Source organism: Cannabis sativa, chromosome 9, assembly GCF_029168945.1.
Source record: "Cannabis sativa cultivar Pink pepper isolate KNU-18-1 chromosome 9, ASM2916894v1, whole genome shotgun sequence".
In the NCBI taxonomy this organism is placed as follows: Eukaryota; Viridiplantae; Streptophyta; class Magnoliopsida; order Rosales; family Cannabaceae; genus Cannabis; species Cannabis sativa.
The window spans coordinates 50,682,795-50,700,786 of record NC_083609.1 but is presented as its reverse complement, the minus strand read 5'-3'; the positions used below and the strand labels follow the sequence as shown (position 1 = coordinate 50,700,786).

Below are 17,992 nucleotides of genomic sequence, written 5' to 3'. Positions count from 1 at the left end.
ATGAATTTATAGAACCAAAACCTTACTTCTGTTTATTGATATGTTGTAGTGCCAATATGAATAACCCTCACCCCGATCCACTCCTAGTTAGTATATTTGCAAAAGAACTCAATAGTGTGAAAATGCATCCTGGTAGTTGCATTAACTCGCACCTATTGTTGATGAATCTGAAATTCCAAAAGGCAAATCTACTAGGTATTGATTTATCAAAGGAACAATGGGTACGACTTATCCTTAATAGTCTTCCTCAGGAGTATGATAGTCCTCCGACATGGACAAACTCGAGACTGAGTTGAGGGCCCATGAGCAGAATCTGATTGCAATGGAACCTCCTGCTATTGCAAACTTTAATCAGAGGAAGAAGATTAAGCATGAGGGCTCTAACAAAGCTGCTTCTTCAAGTACAATTATCAGACATCATGTTCTATGTGCGAATTGTAATGGAAAGGGACATAAAGAAGAACAATTTCAAAGGCTTCTAGACAATTCAAACGAAGGTGATGCTTTTGTCTTTGAATCATGTGTTTTAGAGAATGACAAATCCACCTGGATTGTTGATTCTGGATCTACTAACCATGTATGTTATTCATTGCAGCTGCTTGAAACTTGGGAGAATCTTCATTCAGATGAGTTAAAGCTTAAAGTTGGAAATGGCGAGTTGGTATCAGTTAAAGCTAGAGGAACAGCCTGAATCAAGTTTCATACAAAGAAGTTTTTACTTTTAGAGAATGTTTTATATATTCCCAACTTTAGTAGAAACTTGATTAGTGTTTCATGTTTACAAACACAATTTTATATATTGAATTTTTCGAGTACAAATTGTTCAATTTCTCGTAATGGATTTCATATATGTGTTGCTAACATGGAACAAGGGCTTTATGTTTTAAGACCTGATACTCAAATCTCACTAAATACTGAACTTTTCAATGTAGCTAAACCTAGAAGCCTTAAGAGAAGAAAGATTGATAATGATGATCAAACTTATCTATGGCATTTACGTTTAGGTCATATAGGTTTTGATAGACTCAATAGGCTAATTAAAGACGGTCCATTGAAAAATGTCGTCTTAGGAGAAGTGCCAGTATGCGAGTCTTGCCTAGAAGGAAAAATGACCAAACGTTATTTCTCTGCAAAGGGAGAGCGTGCCAAACAACCCCTAGGGTTAGTGCATTCAGATGTTTGCGGACCTCTGAATGTAAAAGCCCGAGGTGGTTATGAGTATTTCGACACTTTCATTGACGACTTCTCTAGATACAATTTTCTTTACCTAATGCAAAAGAAATCTGAAACGTTTGAAAAGTTTAAGGAATTTCATGCTTTGGCTCAAAACCATTTAGGTAAAATATTAAAGATCTTGCGAACTGATAGGGGTGGAGAATATATGGATATGCAGTTCAAAGATCGTTTAACTGAACTTGGAATTGAATCCCAATATACTGCCCCAAGCACTCCACAGCAAAATGGAGTTGCAGAAAGAAGAAATCGCACTCTCTTGGAAATGGTTAGGTCTATGCTGAGTTATTCAACTCTGTCTACGTCCTTCTTGGGATATGCTATTCAAATGGCAAACGAAATTTTAAATGTTTTACCATCTAAAGCAGTCCCTAAGACACCCGTCGAACTATGGAATGGTCGTACACCTAGTTTACGCCATTATAGGATTTGGGGGTGCCCTGCTCACGTCTTGAGAAAGAAAGAAGGCAAACTGGAATCGCGAATTGAAGTTTGTATGTTTGTCGGATATTCTAAAGAGACTAGGGGTGGACTATTTTATAGTCACAAGGATAACAAAGTGTTTGTTTCTACAAATGCTACTTTCCTTGAAGATAACTATATGAAAGACAACAAACCGAAAAGTGAAATTGTATTAGAGGAAATGCTTACAGATCCGGTCCCTTCAAATGTTCCATCCTCTTCTACTCAAGAAGAGGACCATCCCACTCCCTCAGTTGTAGCAATTGAGAAAACTACTACCAAAGCTCCTGTTCAGAAGGTCACCGCACCTCGTCGTAGTGGGAGGGTTTCTACAAAACCATCTCGTTATGGCTTGGATGGTGAAATCAATATGGTCGTTGGTGACAGTATTGATGACGACCCATTAACCTATAAACAGGAAATGGCAAGTCCGCAACTGTAACACCCTAACTAGCATAAGCGTATTACGTGATTTTTAAACATGCTGTGCAGCTCGTTGCTAATCAACGAGGTTTATGGAAAACGTGGTTAATTAAAGTTTTTGCTTTTTACTTAAACTTATAAAATATTTATACAAAAGACTCGGGATCCCGATTACAAAATCATTTACAAAATTTTACTGTTTATACAAAATATTTGTCGCCTAGCGACTAGTTACAAAAAAAAAAGCCTCGCTGTCCCGATGATCGTACGCTCCAGGCCTAACCGCCCCGACATGTACAATCTTCATAAGCTCGTTCACGATCCATCAGCTCTAGCCTTGCCCTTACCTACACATAGACATAGCACTGTGAGTCGACAGACTCAGTAAGAAAAGCATAATAATACTCATACATAAATCCCGTTCATGATCAGACGCCCATACCCCTGACCATAACCCTAACTGCCGTGTCCAACACGATACTGAGTCCCCCTAACTGCCGTGTCCAACACGGTACTTAGTTCTGAACGTTCATAGGGACGGTACTATTGACAAGTAACAGCCTGATCGGTCGAACCGGTCATACTCCGGCTGCTGGTCATACTCCCGCCTGTACCGACGTGTTACAGTATCAGCCTGATCGGTCAAACCGGTCATACTCCGGCTGCTGGTCATACTCCAGCCTGTACCGACGTGATACGTCAAATAGTACGGAACCACCAACCTAAGTATCAGCCTAATTGATCGAACCGGTCATACTCCGGCTGCTGGTCATACTCCAGCCTGTACCGACGTGATACAGTGTCAGCCTAATCGAACGAACCAGTCATACTCCGGCTGCTGGTCATACTCCAGCCTGTACCGACGTGACACAGTTGGATGGTTTGAAGCCAACATACATATCTAATGTAATCTAACAGGCTTCCTACATACATGCTAAACATGTAATCTACATATGCATACTGTTATACTAATCTTACCTGGATTCCGAATTCAGGTGTGCCGGTCAACCTGACTGGAACTATCTGCGCGGCGGATTACAGGCTCCTACACCATAAAAATCACAACACTATAAGTGATACGCTAAATCACTTCCCGAGGACTTAAACTAGGAACTAAAAGTTTCCTTATCGATAAAAAGCATGGCAATACCCCAAAAAACATAAAAACGAGGAAAACTAGGGTTCTTGAAAATTCCCCAACCGGTAGACCGGTTCTGCAACCGGAATTCCGGTTCTGAGAATTCCTGGACCCTCATCCGGAATTCCGGTTGCACAACCGGAATTCCGGTTCCTCGCAGGAACTTTTCAAAAATTCACACAAAGCTCAAATCAATTCCAAACCACCCCAAAACTTCCAGACCTATTCTAAATACCCCAAAGAACATTTCTAAAGCATCTACACAGCGCAGAAAACACAGAATCGAAAATCACCATTAAAGCTCCAAGCTTTGAGTTCAAAACTCAAACTTGGTTAAACCTAGATAACATGCATCCAAACTAGCTCAAATCTTCCTAAACATGCATATAATAACTTCAGAAAACAACAACAAGCATCAATAACCACTGCAGCAACAGATTTCATTATTTCACTTTGAAAAGCATAGTTTTTGAACCAAAACTCTAAATTAGTTTCAAACCAACCCAACATGCATCAAAACAGCTTTAATCCACTCAATTAAACAAGATTAGACCTCTGAAAACAATCCATAAACACAGCAGCAGCAATGACCTAAAACTAAGCATGCAACACATCAAACTTTTCTTACAACTCAAGAAAACACAAGGAAGAGTTACTAGAGATCAAACCTTGACTTGGATTACACAAAGAGCTGCTGAAAATCACAAGAATCAAACAAGAACACCCAGCCCTAGGAGCTCCTAGACTTGGCCGAAAAGAGAGAGAGAGAACTTTGAAAATTTTCTATTTTCCTAACTTAGAATTTTTTGAATAAATGAGAAATAAAAGCCATTTACCCCCATATACTTCAGCCAACAATTAATAAAATAGACATACAATTCAACTATTAAAATCACTAGAAGACAAAATAATAATGGGGCAAAAAGACTATTTTTCCCCTCCACACTAAAATCACATAAATAACACTAAAGGGGTATTTTTGGGAAATTCTAAATTCCCGGCCATTCCCGACATTCCCAATGTCTAATAAACTGTCCCAAACTACTAACATACTAAGTTGTGATTTTACTGAGCCAAACACCGAGTTCCAAAATACCGGGCACCGGAAATGCAAAATTTATGAAAACTACTAAATGACATAAAAATGCATCTCTGAATTCAATAATAACAGTATAATAATTATTTAAATAGCTATAAATAATTTCATAATTAATCATGATTAACTGCTAATTTCCAAATTAAACTAAGCGGTCTTTACAGCAACAGAAGCGATGGTCAGCCGGCATGGATTCAGAAATGGATTCCATGAAAAAGAACAAAGTCTGGGAATATGTAGATCCACCCGATGATTATCGTCCAATTGGATGCAAATGGGTCTACAAGAAGAAAAGAGGCGCTGGAGGTGAAGTCGAAACTTTCAAAGCTAGACTGGTCGCCAAGGGTTATACCCAAAGAGAAGGTGTGGACTATGAGGAAACTTTTAGTCCGGTTGCCATGCTCAAATCCATCCGAATTCTTCTCTCCATTGCTGTAGCTTTCGATTATGAAATTTGGCAGATGGATGTCAAGACAGCCTTTCTTAATGGGCTTCTTGAAGAAACCATCTATATGGAGCAACCAGAAGGTTATGTTCTTCCTGGGCAGGAAAATAAAGTTTGCAAATTAAATAGGTTCATTTATGGACTTAAGCAAGCTTCTCGCTCATGGAATAAAAGGTTTGATGAGATCATTAAAACCTACGGCTTTCATCAGAATGAAGATGAACCTTGTGTTTACCAACTCAAGGAAGACCAAGTAGTAGTATTCCTGGTCCTTTATGTTGATGACACTTTGATCATTGGCAACAATGTCAAGAAAATGACTCACATTAAGGAATGGCTTGACACTCAATTCGACATGAAAGACTTGGGTGAGGCAGCCTATGTTCTCGATATTCAGATTATCAGAAACCGGAAGAACAGATCCCTTGCTCTCTCTCTCAAACAACTTACATTGACAAAGTTCTAGAGAGATTCTCCATGACTAATACCAATGGGGCAAATATGCCTTCTAGATATGGTATCCGTCTATCTAAGGAACAGTGTCCTACTGATCCTCAAGAGATAGAAGACATGGCAAAAGTTCGTTATGCTTCTGCAGTTGGAAGTCTAATGTATGCAATGCTATGCACTAGACCTGACATCTGCTATGCAGTTGGAATCGTGAGCAAGTATCAGTCAAATCCTGGACAGGAACATTGGAATGCTGTTAAGTATATTTTGAAATACTTAAAGAGTACAAGAGATTATGTATTAGTCTACAAGGGTGGTGCTCTAAATCCCATAGGCTATACAGACTCAGATTTCCAGGCATGTCTTGAAGACAGGAAATCTACATCTGGGATGGTGTTTACTCTTAGGGGTGGAGCAGTGGTTTGGAGAAGTGCGAAACAAACCGCGATTTCAGATTCTACCATGGAGGTAGAATACATAGCTACGGTCGAAGAAGCTAAAGAGGTTGTCTGGCTTAGAAAGTTCTTCAACAGTCTTGGTGTAGTACCTGGAATGGAAAAGCCTCTAGTCCTGCTTTGTGATAACAATGGAGCTATAGCCAACAGTAAGGAACCTCGGAGCCACAAGAAAAGTAAGCATATAGAAAGAAAATATCATATTATCAGAGAATATGTGGCAAGAGGGAATGTACTGGTGGAGAAAGTGTTGGAAATTATTTTACCAGGATCTTAGATCTACTCACAAGTATGTTGATTAACACCCTAAATATGAACTTTCTAAAACGATGAAATAAACACATATAAAGTTTGGTAAACCTTACATTGGGTGCAGAGGAATTAAATGACTCCTTCCGTTCAGATCTCTAACCCTTGTATCCTTTCTGTCGCAGAGTATTATCAAGATCTGAACCTGGATCTCTTTCTCTGATTCTTTAGTGCTGAAACTCCTTCTTGTTGAATGTCTTTCTTCACGATCTTCCTCACTATGATTGAGGTATCACTTGCTGTGTGTGGGTACTACTCTAACACTAAGTCATTTTGAAATTGAAGAGGGAAGAAAGAGAAGAAGGTGGCGGCTAGGTATAGAGAGAGAAGGCTCAGGTTTTTCTCTGAAGGAAAAAAGTAGAAAATTTAGTGTAAATTTCCTGAAGCCTTCACCATCTATATATAGCATTCCACTAGGGTTAGGTTTGAATTGTTTGGCATTAAAATAATGAAAATATCATATGAAAAACCCTATAAAAGTGGCCGGCCCTATACAGTATGGATTTGAGCCTCACTTTTTGCAATTTTGCAGTTTTATCTTTTCTGCATCTGATTTTCTCAAAAACGCCAATTTTCTAATTCAACCATTTAAATGCCAATTCTAACTATTTAATAACTATGAATAATTATTAAATAATATTGTCAGTTATCATATTTATTAATTGAACCATACAAAGTATCATAATTAACAAATATGCCCCTAAAACTCTTTCTTTACAATTTCGCCCTTACTTAGTGAAAAATTCACAAATAGACATAGTCTAATTTGAGAATTATAATTGATTAATCAAAACCAATTATATGAGTCTTACAAGGAATATTATCTCAACTAGTGGGGGGACCATGGGTCTATGTAATCGAGCTTCCAATAAGCAGATCAAGAATTTATAACCTAAATTCATTGACTTATTAATTCTTCGTTGAATCCACGCATAGAACTTAGAATTGCACTCTCAGTATATAGAATGCTCTATATGTTCCACCATATAGACACATCATTAGTTATCCATTGTTATAATCCTAATTTGATCGGTGATCCTCTATATGAATGATCTACACTGTAAAGGGCTTAGATTACCGTTACACCCTATAATGTATTTTATCCTTAAAACACTTAACCCCGTATAAATGATATTTCAGCTTATGTGAAATGAGTATTCCACCATTTATTTTCGTTTGGTCAAGCTCGAAGGAGATCATCCTTTACTTACTATTCGCCAGATAGAAGCTATAGATTCCATGTTTATGTTAGCGCTCCCACTCAATTGCACTACCGTGTTCCCAAAATGTACGTATCACCCTGACCCAAAAGTAGGCTTAACTAACAAATCAAAGAACACGAATAGCCTCTTGAGATTGATCCTAATCATAACAGGATTAAGATCATTTGATCTAGGATCAACTAGGCGATATTGACTTGAATAGATATTACGGTAAGTTTAATAAATCTAAGTCAAAGTTCAATATTGGTCCCTTCCGATGCATACTCCATGCATCCAACCTGAGCTTTACTTTAACCAATACTCTGGAAAGAACATAGCATTTCTCCAAATGCAAGTAAACTCTGTTGTAGATTATCATATCAGTAAAACCCTGTGTCTGATAAATCTAGGAAACTTTATTCACATAGTCATGTTTACTTTCCAAAGTGTTGACAACACAATAAACAGGATCCAGTATGTGAAAAGGGTTTCAGATGAATTCATACATTATGTACGTATAATCATGAAATAAGTCATGTGAACCATGCAACATTAAATGTTATTTCTGATCTATATTAATAAGTAAATCTGATTATATTGAAATGAGTTTTATTTAGGGCATAAAACCCAACAAACTCCCACTTGCACTAATATAAAACAAAAAGTGCATTTCAAATAATCTCAACACCTTGATATACAAATCAAGTGTAGTAGTAGTAAACTCCTCGTAATAGGATCTGAAAGGTTGATTTAAACACAACTTTTTCTCCACCATTACTCTTCCTTAATCACAAAATCATTGATAATGTGAAATTCCTCTCTATATGTCTACTCTTTTTGGGATACTGGATTCTATACCTTTCGCAACTACTTTTGGTTAATCAGGAAATAACACTAGTAGTTAAGGCAATTTGGAATGGTGCCAAAAATGTATAGAAATTTCCTTAGACTGAATAAGTACCTTTCCTGCAACTTTAACATTCAGTCCCTTTCTGGTAGAACTAGAGACTTCAGATAGGTTTTTACACTTCTCCAAAATCACTATTCCACCCCCAGAGTAATCACCATCTTATCAGCAGACTTTCTAGAACAAAGGCATGTCTCGAAATCTGATGTGGTGTAGTCTAAGAGTTTTAAACACACTCTTATTGACTAACATATAGTTCCTCTTCTTAATCTTAAGATTTACTTGATTGTCTTCCAATGTTCTTCTCCTGGATTAATCTGATACCTACTCATTACTCCCACTCAACAGCAGGTGTCTGGTCTAAGGCATACTAAAGCAAATCTGAGACCTCTCACTGTTGATATAAGAAATTCTTTCATGGCTTTATCTTTTCAGGCTTAGTTGAGACTTTTCCTTAGATAAATAAAATCTATGCCTAGAACTCGAGAAGCTTCTATAGATTGCCATTAGAAAGAAAATGCTTCAGCATCTTACTAAAGTAAGTTGCTTGCATTAGAGTAAGTAATTACCAGGTATACCATAAGCCATAGGTTTAGATAAACTCAAACCTATAATACTAGGAACAGGGAGTCTTGTTAAGTCCATTGAATAGACTTATACACGAAATTTCCTTTTATGTCCTTGTAATAGAAAGTTTAGGTTACTCCATGTGAATGGATTAATCCATAGTTCTATTGGCTTTTCTTCTTAGTTTCTTATCTTGACAATCCATTACTTGTTTAAACTCATAATTGATTTAAATCACTAGTGTCTTCCAAGTCATAAGAAGGTGAGTTCCTAGAAACTCTCCCACTACGATAAGGTACCGTGAATTATGTCTAAGAAAACTAAATGGTATTGACCTCTTCGGTTGTGACAAGACAACAGAGGCAGTGGGATCATCATATGTCAAATAAGATGATAGAACACTTTTGGAATCAAGAAAAAAAATATCTCCTTTATTATCTCCTTTATTTTCTATTGACTATGGGATGGTCCACCCCTAATCACTTAGAATAGCTAACAAACATGCAAACCATGGTTAACAGTTCTAGCTTTTCTTAAGATTTTTATTAGGTCATCCATGAATCTAGTAATGATTTACTTTAAGTATACAACCATTGCATCATTCTGATATTGTATTACCATAGAAGGATTTAGGCAACGACTAGTAACTAATCATCAATATGAAAATCGAAATTTCTGGGGAGGTAAGTTTGGATATAATTCAAAAATCAAATTAATGATCTTTGAACTGCATATCTACTAACTATTTCTCCACCCCTATCAATTCACAAGATCTTTAACCACTTACCTTAATGGTTTTCCACCATTGCTAGAAATTAATGAAAATTTTCAAATATTTCAAATTTCTTTGCATAAGGTATAATCTAGAGTTATCGTTTTAAGAATACAATAAAAAACTCATATCCACCCCTGAATGTACATCCATCTACGAATGAGATGAACAACTTTCAATGGATATAGGCATATTAACTCTTTGCAGAGATTGATCTTGTCAAAACCACTATGAACAAGATACAAATGCCATAGATTAAAAAAAATGTGGTTGTGTCTTTTTGATGACTTAGGTTTAGTTACATCAAAGAGTTCTTAGAATAGTGCAAGTGGATCCTGGTCACAGAATATTAAACTCAAATTCCATACAGTTTGAAACCAATGATAGAAGATGGATATTAAACACTTGTGAAAGTGTAACTGTATTGTATTCTGGAAATAGAAATATAAGAAAATTTCTGTTTGGAATCTAAAATTAAAGTCAAAGACTTAAATTTATACCAAATATAATGAGTAACTCTTTCTTGGATCACCACTACTAATTTTAATTATATGTCAGATTTGCCCATACAAGTAGGAGATTTCTAAGATTGAGGATTTATATCAATTGGGAATAGAATTTCGGGTTATAATCATATGTCATTTAATTTCTTAAGAGAAAATAGAATGACATGAAATGATTTATAGACCATTCATCCAATGATATGTTATTGAGCTAATTCGAAATGAATAAGCTAAGAGGAATTAGGATAATTTCGTTGTTTAAATAAGAATCCAACGATGCTTCGATTAGCGAAGGTCAAAGTAATCTTATTTATACAATCTTCTTGTTTCATATTGTAAAAATACTAGTCTAAGGTGTCATCAATTGATGAACAGCTAGATGTTGCATATACAATATTTATCATTCGAGATCTAACACTATTATGTATGTCTAATGGTGAAAATCCACTAGGGATTTATCTCATTAGATAAACAAACCAAGTTAGACCAACAATGAAGATTCGAAATTAAACTACAACTTAATAACAGAAAATAACATGGTTCAATATAAATTCATACACAATTCAGAAATTATTAAACATATAGCAAGTAGGAATGACAAGTGAAAATACTAAAACATACAATCCTAAATAATTTCCAAGGTTTTCAACAAACTGATATCAGTGTCCTGTCTAGGCGAGAGTCAAAGCTACCATCCATTGAATAGAGTTGTCAGCTCATCTAAAATGTTAAACATTCTAGCAACCTTTTATTCGATCAAGATTGGAATACAGCGTTATCCCGTTTAGGCGAGAGTCAAGGCAATTCTATCTTATGAGCTTCTACCATTGTTTCATACTTTGCAAGTCAAATATGGTCGCGACCATTAGGGTGATCCATACCATATAAAACACTTACAATCTACTTATCTTTCGAGATTAAACGGTGCTAAATTGCTAATGAACGTTCCTCCATTAGGGAAGATTACTCACTAAAACAAACGCGATGTAAAACCAACAATGGAGATCGAATATCTTAATAATAAAGCTCATTCTTTAAAATGTATTTTCATCATTATTTATAACAAAATATATTCATTAAATATCAAATTTAGAATTAAAATTCTCAATTAGAATTTAATTTAATATTTATAAAATTATACTTAGATGGTGATTGAAATAAATTGAATTATTTCCATCTCAGTAGTAATTTTGATATATAAATATTAAGAAAATTATTTAAGTTGTATTAATTTAAATTAATTTGCAACTCAAAATAAATTTTCATGAGAATATATTTATTGTATTTTGAAAAAGAAAGTATAAAAACTTTATATTTTCGAAATACTTAAATAATAATTACTTAGAAAAATACCTCAAGCAAAAATATCACCTATCTAGATTTTCCTTTGACTAATTAATTTAATTTCTAATAATATACTTTAATTCGTTTATTTTAAATTAATCAATAAATTAAAAATTATTGATTTAAGTTGGTCCAAGAATTAACTAAAATAAAAAATTAATTTACAACTTAATCTATTTTTCAAGATAAATTCAAAATCATCTTGCATTATGAAATGCAATTTTGAAAATTGATTAATAAAATAAAGAAAAAAAATACATATGTTCAAAATTATTTAAATTTAAGTTCAAAAATTAAATTTCAACTAAAAATAATTTTCTATTTAATTAAGTGTCATGAAAAAGAAATATTTAAGTATCATGATGAAAATCAACTTAGATATTTAATTTTCAATTTGATTAAATGTATTAAATTCCAGAAATAAATAATTAAGTGTAGAGAAGGCTTAATTATTAATCTCTAGTTTAATACTAAGAAAAAATATACTTAAAAAAAATTGTACCAAAATTAATTTTTTAAATAATTAATTTCACAATGTATAATATTTTCCTATTTAATATTACAAATAATAAGTAGTCTAGAAATAACTATCTAAAAAATATCTTATTTAACTAAGTATCTTTTTCACAAAATTTGAAAAAATATCTAATTAAGTTGTATTAGAAAAAATCTAGAACTTAAACAGGGGCGGAGGTATTTGGCCATGTAAAGAGGCCATGGCCACCCCAAGAATTTACATATTCTATTTTATATATATATATAATTTTTTTTAATTAATATGTATTCACTATATTGGCTGGTGGCCCCCTTAAGTCAAGGGTCAAATATTTTTTATTTTTAAAGGAAAAGATAGCAAAAATATACCAACACGTCAATGCCATCAATTACTATATATGTATATATATATTCTTTAAAATCAATTACTTCTTTCCTTTTTTTTTTAAAAAAAGTAATTATTTTTTTCATTAATAGCAATTAGCAAGACATTTTTTTAAGTTTATTTTGTAACAATAAATAAAAAGTGGAAACTAAAATGTTTATAAGACCTTCAAAATAGATAATTAGGTATTATTATTCTCTTCTTCCTTTCTCATAGATAATTAGGTATTATCATTCTCTTCTTCTTCTCTCATTCTATACCTATTACATGAGCCACCATTTTTACAAATAAGGTGATTGAATTATGTTTTACTTTGACTATTTCTATAGATACATTTTTTATCATTAAGATAGAAAATAACATCTATAATTAATTTGTGGTAGCAATTTTACAGGAATGAATTAAATAGCAGTCCACATCAAAGAGCAGTGGTGAATATCAAATAATAAGTAAAGGTATCTTATAGAAAATAATATATGCATTTTAAATCAATCCAAGTTCTAATTTTATTCTTTCTCTCAAATATTATATATACAAATAGTTGATATAACTTTAATTGTCATTTATATTTTATTTAGAATTATATATAAATATAAATTGAGTAGGTGCACAATGAAAAGAAATAATTTTACTAATAATTTTTTTTATTTGGAGTGATACTTAATGATAGATTAATATAAAAGTATATACATACATAAACACATGTTATAAACTCTTTTTATTGTTATAGTTTTGTTTATTAATTATTATAGATAGGATTTTGTTAATAATTTGTTGAATATATATAGTTCTTTTTAATTGTAGATGAAAAAATCAACTACAATTGATACATTTTTCAAAAGAAAGAATGTTGAAGTTTCAACATCTGATGTCTCATCAAATCCATCAGTATCAGTGGATGTAGATCATGAAAATTCAAAAAATCGGCCAATAAAGTCTTTAAGACTTGACATTAAAGAAGGGTTTGATATTAATTCATTAGAGCGTGATCCAGGAATACGTCCGCCAATATGGGAGTATCCACCAGAGAAGCGTGATGAAGTTCGCAGAGCTTACATTAAAGCTGGTCCATTTCAGATTATACTATCTAGCTATCAAAAATCAGAAGAAGCTCATTCACGTTCTTTTTCAGTCATCTTAGTTTGAGCTATTTCCATCTTGGTTGGAATATTCTCCTAAAGTACATGCTGCATTTTGTCTACCATGCTTTTTATTTCACTCTAAAGATGCACATCCTAGATTGAATGCATTTACTGTTAATGGATTTCGATCATGGAAAAAAGTGAGAGGAAAAAATTGTGCATTTTTAGCACATGTTCGAGACGATATAAACTCACCTCATAGAAATGCTGAGAAAGCAGTTGCAGATCTCATGAACTAACCAACACATATTGGATGAAGGTTTGCAAACTTCACATCACAAGAAATCGCTAACAATAGACTTCGTTTGAAAACATCAATTGAGGGGATTAGGTGGTTAGCATTTCAAGCATGCCCTTTTAGAGGTCACAATGAATTTAAAACTTCAATTAATCGGGGAAACTTTTTAGAGTTATTAAGTTTCATAACTTCCTATAATGATAAGGTAGCAGAAGTTTTGGATAAAGCTCCACGAAATGCAACATATACATCACCAACAACGCAAAAACAAGTTTTGCATGTCTTGGGAAATAAAGTGAGAAACGCGATTCGTGAAGAAATTGGTGATGCAAAATTTTCAGTAATAGTTGATGAAGCACGAGATGAATCTAAGAAAGAGCAAATGTCAATTGTTTTGAGATTTGTTAATAAAGATGGGTATGTGCAAGAACGTTTTTTCGGGCTTATTCATGTCAAAGACACTGCTGCTTTAACATTAAAAGAAGGTATTTTCTCTATACTCTCTAATTATAGTCTTGATGTTCAATCTATTCGTGGGCAAGGTTATGATGGCGCAAGTAACATGCGTGGACAATGGAATGGTTTGCAAGCTTTAATTTTAAGTGAATGTCCTTATGCTTACTATGTTCATTGTTTTGCACATCGTTTGCAATTGGCATTAGTTGCTGCATCTAGAGAAGTTATTCTTGTCCATCAATTTTTTACAAAGTTGAACTCCATTGTTAATATTGTTGGTGCTTCATGTAAGCGCAATGACCAACTAAAAGCTGCTCAAGCTGCAAATATTGCTCATTTACTTGAGATTGATGAACTAGAAAGTGGGAAAGGACTTAATCAAATTGGTTCTTTACAAAGGGCAGGTGATACTCGTTGGAGTTCTCATTTAAAATCTATTTCTAGTTTAATAAAGATGTTTAGTGCAACATGTGAAGTTTTATTGAATATTATTGAAGATGGCACTACTTTTGCTCAACGAGGAGATGCGGATGCAGCTTATGAGTCATTAACTTCTTTTGAATTTGTTTTCATTTTACATCTTATGAAAATAATTCTACAGATTTTAAATATACTCTGTCAAGCTTTGCAACTTCAGTCTCAAGATATTTTAAATGCAATGCATCTTGTTTCATCCACTAAGACTCTCATTCAAAAATTGAGAGAAGATGGATGGGAGGAATTAGTTGATGAGGTGAAATCTTTTTGTGAACCTGTTCATATACCTGTGCCAGATTTTAATGCTCACTATACTACAAAAAGAGGAAGAAGTCGTGGTCAACAAGATGCAATTACAGTGGAGCATTATTACAGAGTTGATCTTTTCAATGCAGTGATAGACTTTCAACTACAAGAATTAAATACCAAATTCAATGATAACAGAGTGGAGTTACTCATTCTTAGTTCAGCTTTAGATCAAAGAGAGATGCACACATCATTAAGAATTAATGATATTTGCAAGTTGGTACAAAAATTTTACCCAAAAGATTTTATAGAATACGAGATGGTACAACTAACGACACAATTTGAACATTTTGCTCATGTACGAGAACTTCCTGATTTTACAGTTTTGGCAACCATTTCTGATTTATGTCAGTGGTTGGTAAAAACTAGAAAAGCAGAGATTTTTCCAATTGTGTATAAAGTTATAACTCTTATTCTTACACTTCCAGTTTCTACAGCTACCACAGAACGATCCTTTTCAGCTATGAATATAGTGAAGACTACACTTCGCAACAAGATGGAAGATGAATTTTTAAGTGATTGTTTGCTCGTTTATATTGAAAGGGAAATTGCCAAAAAATTTAGTATAGATTCACTTATCGATGATTTTCGTGATATGCAAGAAAGACGTTCTGTATTTTAATTTTAATTATGAATTTAATAAAAATATTGAAATGTTTGACACTTAAATTTACAAGATGGTTTGGGCCCCCCTAACTTTTCATGCTGGCTCCGCCCCTGAACTTAAATATTTTTAAATTTAAATTTAACTAAATATCAAAAATTAAGTTGTAACCACTTAATTTGAAAATATTTCATTTTAAGTTAATATTTGAAAAAATATCAACTTAAAAAATATCTAAAGAATCTTAATAACCAATTCCTAAAATTCCTCAACTTAATTTTGAAATTTTAAATCCAAAAGATATTCAGATTTAAGCTGATTAGTTATAGATAACTAAATATCAACTTAAATAGGAATATTTAATGAAAAATTTAAATTAAGCTTCAGAAAGAATCTAGATGGTTATAATTCTATATTTAATTAAATACAAGAAAATACATATAGTTTAGCTTAGAATATAAAATTCTTTAAACTATGGTTTTCTTAAATTAATTTCAAAATAAATGAAATTAATTATGTTGCTAAGCAATTTTATTAGGTTAAACTAATTTAATTAACCTAGTACAGTTATTCAAATCAGGCAAATGGGCCTTCACAATTGGGGTGGTTCATGTGAGAGGGTGTTGGGTTCAGTATGTCGTACCCACTTCTATGGCTCCCAACTCTCACACAAGGCCCAAAAGAGAGGAATTTAACCTTAAAATGAACAACTGTTATTAATTGAATAGGCCCAAGACTAAATGGGCCTAAATAAAATCTATCAAGAACTATGATATTTTATTTAGCGACAACAACCTATATGCATCTATAATAAAATTAAACACATAGGCTCACAGGCACACAATTTGGATGGATCCTATCATGTTGCTAGGTCATACACAGATGAAAGAAGATTGTGAAAAATCACCTGTTACAAATTATTTACTTGACCAAGGGAACCATGAGTTAAAATCAGATCATTGGATCTGTCAACAAGTTAACTATGGCTATTTGCAATCAAGCAATAATAGGTTATAAAAACTTACAAACAAGCTAAAACACATACTCCTGCAACAAGCTTAGCTGAATAGTTGGATGTAGGATTAATTTAATATTTAAATAATTAAATTTCGAAAAATAATTAAATAAAAAAAAATTATTTTCGAAAAAATAAAATAATAATATAATAAAATATATATATTTTTGAAATTAATAAAATAATATTTAAAATTAAACCTACAATTTTGAAAAATTAAGTTTCAACTAACCTAAATATCATTTCAAAATTTGCTAACTACTTTTAAAAATTTAATGTTATTTTATAAATTAAATATTCAATAAAAAAAAAAGATAAATAAATATCTTTTTCAGATTTTATGATTTAATTTAAATAAATAAAATAACAAAATTTAAAAGTTAACAAAATATCTTACATCTATTTAAAATATCATGATTATAGTTATCTTATTCTAAATTTAAATAAGGTCAAATTATTTTTTAAAAAAATTAATTTAAAAATTTAATATCTAACCTTAAATTTAAAAATAAGATAAGATATAATCAAATTTAAAAATAAGATAGATAATTAAGCAAAATAGATAGATATTTACTATTTTAAAATTCAAATTACACTAATATCATGAATTAATTTTAAAAAAATTAATTAATTTAATTATGATACTTAGAATTGAATTAGGAATAGTAAATCTTAAAATACAAAACTACACAAAAAATCGGAAGTTAAATCCATGAAATAGCATGAAAAATCGAAGAAAAACGAAAAAAATGCGAGTTGTACGGACAGTATGCTATGCATACTCGTTCGCGCGCGCTGGTGGGTTGCATGGGCGAGGAAACAAGGCGCAAGGGGAAGGCTGCATGATTTCCGCGCGCGCGTGGTGCAATGACACCACCCTGATATTTTTGAAACTTCAAAAAATCATAACTAATTCAAATTAAATCGAAATTGAATTCTGTAAAAAAGTAAATTGCTTAATTTTTTCCATACTATCTAATAAAAATAATTCCAGAAACAGATATTCAATTATTTTTCACGAAAATTCACAAACATCAATCAATCATCATATAACACTCAATACAACATGATACCATCCAAAACATCAAACAATCGTTTTAAGTCCAAATTTCATGGAAGAAAATCAATTACCATGGCTCTGAGGCCAGTTGTTGGAAATTATTTTACCAGGATCTTAGATCTACACACAAGTATGTTGATTGACACCCTAAATATGAACTTTCTAAAACGATGAAATAAACACATATAAAGTTTAGTAAACCTTACATTGGGTGCAACAGAATTAAATGAGTCCTTCCGTTAAGATCTCTAACCCTTGTATCCTTTCTGTCGCAGAGTATTATCATGATCTGAACCTGGATCTCTTTCTCTGATTCTTTAGTGCTGAAACTCATTCTTGTTCAATGTCTTTCTTCACGATCTTCCTCACTATAATTGAGGTATCACTTGTTGTGTGTGGGCACTACTCTAACACTAAGTAATTTAGAAATTGAAGAGGGAAGAAAGAGAAGAAGGTGGCGACTAGGTATAGAGAGAGAAGGCTCAGGTTTTTCTCTGAAGGAAAAAAG

General features: G+C 32.8%; 1 protein-coding gene across 1 annotated transcript; it reads left to right on the top strand.

Moving 5' to 3' along the window:
• Positions 1 to 12,990: 12,990 nt before the first annotated feature.
• LOC133031458 (uncharacterized) lies at positions 12,991 to 15,427 on the top strand. The gene is made up of 3 exons (XM_061104960.1): positions 12,991 to 13,306; positions 13,413 to 13,468; positions 13,772 to 15,427. The coding sequence occupies exons 1-3, from the start codon at positions 12,991 to 12,993 to the stop codon at positions 15,425 to 15,427; spliced, it is 2,028 nt and encodes a 675-aa protein (XP_060960943.1).
• Positions 15,428 to 17,992: the final 2,565 nt, after the last annotated feature.